At 46.1% G+C, this 7,935-nt stretch overlaps 1 protein-coding gene across 1 annotated transcript in view; it reads left to right on the top strand.

Moving 5' to 3' along the window:
* Nucleotides 1-938: 938 nt before the first annotated feature.
* LOC135368051 (uncharacterized) overlaps nucleotides 939-7,935 on the top strand; it is a 38,832-nt gene continuing 31,835 nt past the window's right edge. Inside the window, exon 1 of the mRNA XM_064601130.1 lies at nucleotides 939-1,536. Coding sequence (XP_064457200.1) covers nucleotides 1,173-1,536 — 364 coding nt within the window. The 5' untranslated portion in view covers nucleotides 939-1,172. The remainder of the gene's footprint in view (nucleotides 1,537-7,935) is intronic.

Below are 7,935 nucleotides of genomic sequence, written 5' to 3'. Positions count from 1 at the left end.
TTAGTCATCTCATACTTGAGGGATGTACGTCTCGCAACTGCAAAAACGACACATACTTTGCTCTCGTAGTCCTCGAATAAAAATTATGGAACGGATAATGGACAGAAAGGCAAGAAGCGTTCTTTCGAAGGACCGTTATGTGCATGTTTCATTGGTCATAGTTAGAAATGGAGATGCACATATTTCCGCTACTTGCTCGTCAGAAATAAGTAGATGGTACGCGAGCACGCAACTCCAATTTCTTACCGGCACCGTATAACATGTACTGCTCGCAACACGGTTTTCTGAAATCGCCCGTTTCCTTGGCTCCCCTCCGAAATGTTGCATACTTAAAGGTAGGCCGCGCGTGTTTCTTATTCAAAACGCGGGGATTTAGGATGGGATAAACAGCTAATTTCAGATAGCAGTGTCGCATCACTATTATGGCATTCATATGCCAGATCGTCGATATTTGGAATGAGAAAGGACCTATGAGTGGCCAACTTGAATTAAATGCGTTTCGAATAAAATGATGGGCGATGTGGCGCGAGAGAAAATAGTCATTTATTTATAAATTACGGCAGGAATGCAGTGAAAGGCATTCTAGGAAACATGCACGTGCAATCGGCATACACTGTTTCTGGAAATGAACGGATTCTGCGTTCACTCCAACATATAGCTCATTCATTGAATGAAAAGGACTCTCAGTCTGAATTTACCCTCGTGCATCTTCGAGCACGTGTAGTTGCACCATATCAGCGGTAGCGTTTTGCATGATGTACCAGTGTCTGAGTATTTGAACATCCAGCAAAACGACGAGTCTTTCCGCTTCGACAAGTTCTCTTTCGAGCAGCCCCGAAACGTCGGCCTAGAAACGAGCCAGCCAACACGGAGCGACGACCCTGGGCGACAGCAGCGCCACACGACCACCTTGCGGCGGACGCCTCACGTGACAGTCCGCCCGCGTTCCAACCACTTCTCTCGCCCCCCTCGCTGCTCTCGGGGTCGGTCGGCTGCTTTCTCGCCCGTTCTTTAACGACGTAGCAGCATTTCTCGGTCGTCCTCATACAGGTGGCAGCCGGCCCAGGAAACGGCCATGGCAACGGGTTGTCGGCTGGGGTCCCAGCGCGGCGTTATCATCAGAACGACCCTGACCTCCTCTCCAGTTCTTTGAACCCTGGAAACTTGCAAGCATGGCTGGACTGACGTGGAGTGATCAAGAAACTTACGAACTCATTCGGATTTGGGCAGCGGATCGTGATCTCTTGGATGGCACTTCACGGAACAACAAGGTGTACGAGAGCATGGCTGCGCAGATGCGTTCTCTAGGATACATGCGCACCGCTCTCCAGGTGAAAGAGAAGATGAAACGTCTGCGAAAGGAATACAAGTACGGGAAGCGGAGCAAGAAGATCGCCACGTATCATGACGCTCTAGCAACTGTGCTTAGCGGGGGCGGGGGGAGGGCCCTATTGGCAATTAAAAACGAAGTCGACGAAAGCATGGGATCGGAGGAATATGCTGGAACAGATACAGAGGCCAGCTATCTAGACGAAGGTAAGGACCGTGTTTTTTTACATACAGTGTCAACCACGTGTTGCTGCAGCCGAAATGCACGTGTTAGTTCATTAGGCTGCAGACGCCTTGTATTACGTCCACGAGAAACCAGTAAGCGGACAAATTACCCGCTCTGAATGCAGCCGCATAGCGCTGTTTGCTATCCTTTTCATAGATACAAGTATTTAAAGAGAATGAGGCAGTTATTTTACCAAAGAATAACTTTTCGGGCGGAGTCCGTCTTTCATCAGATACGATACATTGAACATTTGGTACAGGTATTAAAAATGTGCGCTTTAAAATCGGTTGTTGAGGACGAATACGGGCACAGGAATATGCCGTTCTGTGTGTCCCTTCTGCGTTATCAGTACGCCAGATACGAATATCAGTTGGAGTGCGGTGTTGTCTTCCATTTGTTTTGGATGTTGTGCAGGTACACGGTATGTCATTTCCGCGGGTAGTTTAACCTCTCCTCTGTAGCAGGTGGCCTGAAACACGCTTGAAAGAAGTTGCCTTAAATAGAGGTTAATTACTACCCCGAACGTTGTTCGCCGAATAACTCAAAATATGACTGGGCTGTTCATTACACGAAGCAAATTTCGTTCGTGGGCTATCGTAATTTATAAGATGTAGATGGTAATATACTCGCGGGGTGCAAGCAAACTTATATGTGGAACAGAGAGGCAAGTTCTAACTGAGTTAGAGCGCAGGGGACACAGACTCAAAACCTGCAATGACATTTATTACAGAACAACAAAATAAGTATTTAAAGAGATTGAAACATTTATTTTACTGAAAAACAAGCTTTCGGACGGAGGATGATGAAGGACGGACTCCGTCCGAAAGCTTGTTTTTCAGTAAAATAAATGTTTCAATCTCTTTAAATACTTATTTTATTCACTTGCGAGTGCTAGACTTCTCCCATTTTTGCCTGTTAGTTTACACAACAACAGTAGCAATGTCACAGCAACTTCACGATTCTTAGGAACAAGAAGGAGCAATGTTTTCCCCCGACAAGTTAGACGAGAGTTGAGTACGTGGTTGTTCGCAGCCAGCAGGGAGGGGAGACGGACTGACTCAACCCCGAGCTGTTGTCAAGGCTCTCGAGAAATACCGGACTCCGGTTCTCTTTGGGGGGAGGGAGGCTTGTCTGGGAAACCGGATCTGTAGCGAAGGAAGAGGCTTTGTCTGCTAAGTGTGAGCCAGCAACAGGTGCCAGCAGGTGCATTCCGCTCTATAGGAGGGGAAATATTTCCTCGTTCCACCGTTTGTCGAATATAGCGTTCGTTCCGTACTTCTGATCGTCGCAGACAAGATGTCTCGGGTTTTTAAGTTGTGGATGGAAGATGGACGTTTCCTGCGTTTAGAATCGTTACGCAGGTTGCCCATACTTACAGCTTCCAGCCAATATCGGTGTTCCGTTGCCGATGCTTACAGGAGTAAAATGAGTTTGAATCCTTCCTTGTTGTACGTGGATCTCGCCGGTATTTCCTTCTCCTATTTTGGTGAACATACGGGCAACTTTCACAAATATCGTTTACGGCGAGTACATTTGAATGGGAGTGACAAAAGTGGTTTTCTCAACATTGGCATCATTTTACGTAGGAATTTCACCATGTTTTTGCCAGTTAGCTCCCGGTTTAAAGGTGGATTCGTAAAACAAGAGCCATTTTAGGGGAAAGCGACTTTTGCTCCTTCAAATAACCTTCAGTCACCTGTTACGGTGGAACCTTATTAACAACTTGCTCTGTGTTGTCAAGTTTTCAACAACGTTTCAAGACCACGTTAGTTGCATTGAGGGCAGCCATTTAGGTAACAGCCCCTAAGGATGGCCTGTCGTGCTCAACCGACATGCATCGCATCTCGAGGAGGTTGCGTAGTTTGCATCGCCCCGCGAATCCAACAGCTGAGTTATGCATCATTTGTCGCGATGGTATCTTTTGTGGTTTTCACGTCATCTGGGGGTTGGCGATTTTCATTCGAGGCCTTTCTCGATAAAGTAAAAAATGCAACCATGTGCCCGGCACTTGTACTTTTGGAGTTGTGGTGTCGCACCAAGCCCATACTAAAGAGTACCGTGTGCCTCATTTGGCTAGGAGGTACACGCACGATCCAAAGGGATAGCCACCGAGGTCATCATTGCTTGTGCAAGCCGGCTTATAATCTCGGTACACCAGAACCGCCTACATTTCACGTGGTGGCGATGTCGGCTTTAGTTTCTTTTTTCTTTTCTTTTTTTTAAAGAGAAAAACGTACGCACGTTACGTGCAAGAGAACAAAATGTCCGTGTGAAAGCAAGCTACTTTCGAGTAGAAAAACTCTGGATCACAAAATGGGCTATGAATTTCTGAGCACTTTAATGTAATCCTCGGTGAAATGATTCTCGATTGTCCGAAAAGGTACCACAATACGCGTGATGTATGGAGGACACGTTGGCCTCAGGGAACAATGGCCGTCACGAAACGGCAAAACCCGCGTCGGCTACGCTGTCGTCGTCGGTGGGTTTTCTTCCCCTGTGTGGAACCGGTTTGACTGGGGCTCGACGGCATCCGGATTGGGGCCGCGGCGGTGAGCAAGCGCCCCAAGGCTCCGACGACCCACATGCGTAACACAACCCTCCCTATGTCACATGGACTTGTCCGGGCTTTGGCCTTGCTTCTACAGCCCACGTTCCTCTCACTTACAGCGCCTGCGTTTTCTGCCCGCGACAGATAGAAATTACAAATATTACCTACGTGTTAGGTATAATGGCTGGGTAGCAGTCGTCGTCATTCAACGCCAATGAACGAATGGGAATTATTTTTCACACGCGCCTTTTCGTTTTGCAACGAAGCCGTAATTTATCTTTGTTGCATAATGTAAAAACCCCGAGACTAGGGAACACGAAGGGACAGACACAACACCAAGTCTCAAAGAGAGACTTGGTGTTGTGTCTGTCTCGGGGTTTTTACATTATGCATCATCTTCACCAGCTCGCTTGCTTCCTAGCCATTTTTTCATTATCTTTGTGTTTTCTGGCATAACTTCTGGACTTTGAATCCAAGTGGTTCCACATGAAAAACAAAATGCTTCCGTTTTATTTTTCGAGTCGATCCACTTGGGCGCAAATTTAGGATGCGGAGAACCTATGTGTTTAGAAGGTTTACAAAATTCGTTTGGCCTAAAAATGACATTTGGCACATGTACGCTGTGCGGAAGAAATGACGACCTTGGCTCCGATATGAAGGTTCGGTCTTTACAGCGGATATTTTTACTGCGTGTATTTATCGCTGTCAACAGAGAACGTACAGGGGTTCTGTGGCGAGGAGGATTATGCTTTCCCTTTCCTGAATGCTCTGCCAAAGGCACTGGAATAAGACTACCTCCACGACTCCTGCATTACAGAATGTCTCTTTCCTACGGATTTACCTTTCAAGAAATGAAAGCAAAATTTCGCATTTTATAGAGAAAATGCATTTGCACGTGTCGCATACAAACGTGTGTCTTTGCCTTTACGAGGATGCTTGCGAAATGTGCATCAGCATGGAACGAGGATGTTGTTATTCTCACTCTTGTTATTCTACATCTGGATCACGTAACCATCTGCTGTGTTCTCCACCTCATTATGTTCGCGGTTTAGTGAACAAAAACATGGTAACATTTGAGCTGCTGGTCTTGTCAACAGAATAGTCCCAAGGCATCCAACGTGGAATTTGTAATTCTTACCTGTCATCCGTTGATCCTTCAATGTAGCTCTCATATTTGGACGTTTGTGTGTTAGAACACTGCGACGTAGCTGTGAGACCCGTCACATCAGGAACAGGGAAATCGGATTGTTGACAGAAATGGTGATAGAAATACATTTGCACGAATATCTATGGTAGTAGCCAGTTGATGTGTGGGTCACCACCCTGAGTAGAAAATCCTGGGCAAATCCCTGGTCGGGATATTCTATGCTGGTTAGTTTCAAACAAAGCATTTGGCACTTGTGTTCCAGCAGCAAGATGAAACCATCGCAATAAATATTGTTCCCTCAGATTGATTTTAAGGGTACTGTTCCTTACGAAGTAACGATCAATTAGACAAGTTTTGTTGCCATTCTCCGCGACTGTGCTGGGGCACAGCCAGACTTGTGCCCGTTACTCGAAAAAAGTAATTGATTACCGTTACTTGTACGGAAAAAGTAATTGATTACCGTTACCAATTACAGTACTTCAAATGTAATTGAGTAACGAGTAGAAAAGTAACGCGTTACTCCGGTCGTTACTCTGCATTCACGCAAATTATACCCGGCTTTGTGTGCCTCAGCAAAAAAAAAAAAAGAAGAAGAAGAAAAAAGGAAAGTTCAACAGTGGAACAGCTGAAATAACCCCAAAATATGTACGTCTACTGTAGTTATCGCCCGGGAAGACGTTGACCCGATTGTGGAAGATCATGCGTGGAACTTCCCCATGACTCACTAAACCTCCAAAGCTACCACAAAGGTACCACCACACTGGTGTAGGAACAGATAAGGGGAGAGAGACTCTGAAATTCCAGAACAAAGGCTGACGGCACGAAGATCTTGACTTGGGGCAGAACATCTAAAAGATGAGTTAGTCTCTGCCGGGAAAGTAATCAATTACTGAGTAATCGATTACTCAGAAAAGTAACTGATTACTCGAAAAATTACTCAAAAAAGTAATTGATTACAAGTAACGCAATTACTAGTAACGCGTTACGCACAAGTCTGGGCACAGCCCCTCGATCGCTCTCTACTTCGCTTGGTACGGCCTGGCGAATACTCACTCCCTCCTGCCGGTGATTTGAAGAGTTCGTATTCCTCCCGCATTCTCTCGGAGGGCGCTGTCCAACGGGCTTCGTTTTTGTCAAAATTACCGTTCTGTATGTGCGGCGTGGAGGCAGGAGATATACATTCCCGAAGCTGATCAAACATTTACGGTGATTTTTGTGCTCGACTTCTTGAAAGTGTTGCCGAAAGCTAGCGGCTTGAGTAGTGCTAACGGCGTCAGGGCGGCTGGTTCCTCGTGCGGGATAACTGTATCGTGAGCTAGGCGTGCCAGCTGTAACATTGAATGAGCTTCATTGAAGTAGCCCAAATTACGATCGAGGGCATCGTACGCCAGCCGATCTGCGCCGTACACTTGAAGGGGGAAAAGGCTATATGTTACGAGGTGTGAAACACCTCTGTAACAGCAGTGTGTGTCATCTGGTAGTGTGCTAAGCTGCGCATAAATTTCACAATGCACGTGAACACGAAAACGTGTCTGTCATTTTCTTTTAATGCAATGAGAGACAGGAGCAAGTAATCACGGACACCGCAAGCACGGGTAAGCATCAGAACGCAACCTTTTTTTTACATTAAACATCCGTCAATACAGATGTGTATATACAATCAGTGGCGTAGCCAGACCTCCAAGATAGGGAGTAAGACAGATATCCCACATTGGACACACTCCGATTTAGCACTGGGAACGAGGCTTAGACGGAAGTGAGCACAGTCTCGAACAACTGCGTGTAATATGTACTGACCTCACCTCACTAAGGAATTTGCAAATTACAGCGCAATTTATTACTAGCGTACCCGCGACTTCCGGTTAGCCTTGTACCCAGGAGGGGGCGCCGATATGGGAATTTTGCAAGATGGGGGGGGGCTCGATACGAAAACTCGCCCCCCCCCCTCCACTCATCCTGGGTGCGACAATACACACATGCTTGCGCACACCGCAAAATGTGGATGGAAAAAAAGTTGAGTTGGGCGCTCACAATACGATTACATGTAGGCTGTCATGACCAATGAGGCGGTGTCACGAGATGGGAAGTATTTTGGAATGCTCATACTTTGGAAACCATTCAAGAGCGCTGCTTAGATAGACGCCATGACCTGCAAGAACTTTCACGATCGTCACACTTGTCCCCACATACATTATTTTCTCCTCGGGTTTGCCCCTGAGGAGAGGAGGTTTTAATATGTCAGTGGACATTAAAATTGCGCACCATTCAATGAGGAACACAAAAGCGATGTCATTCGCCGGTTGTGGGTTCTGGTATTTCTTTGTTGACGGACACGGGCTTTATGGGGGTGTAGCGGCACAAATATTTCCATCAGTTTATTCCGCGCAGGAAATGAATTAAAAGCTGAATTTGCAAATTCTGAGTGCATCTGATGAGTAGCTTGCTTCTTGGTGCTCATTTTAAGGAGCGGAGAATTGCTCACTGGATATTTGCTCAACAATCTGGAACTGAAACTGTTCTATTTTAACGTATGAGCCACCTATGCTCTACTGGCCGGCAGTAAGTCATACAACGCGCAACAACAACTTTATTTCGAGACGATGAATGAGCCAAGGTAAAAATGAGAAGTAACGAAGAAAGATTGGTAAAAAGAAATGTCACGGCTAATAGATTTTTACCGCTCTA

Source organism: Ornithodoros turicata, chromosome 9 (genome assembly GCF_037126465.1).
Source record: "Ornithodoros turicata isolate Travis chromosome 9, ASM3712646v1, whole genome shotgun sequence".
Classification (NCBI taxonomy): domain Eukaryota; kingdom Metazoa; phylum Arthropoda; class Arachnida; order Ixodida; family Argasidae; genus Ornithodoros; species Ornithodoros turicata.
The sequence above is the reverse complement of the archived record's forward strand: the minus strand, read 5'-3'. Positions and strand labels throughout refer to the sequence as shown.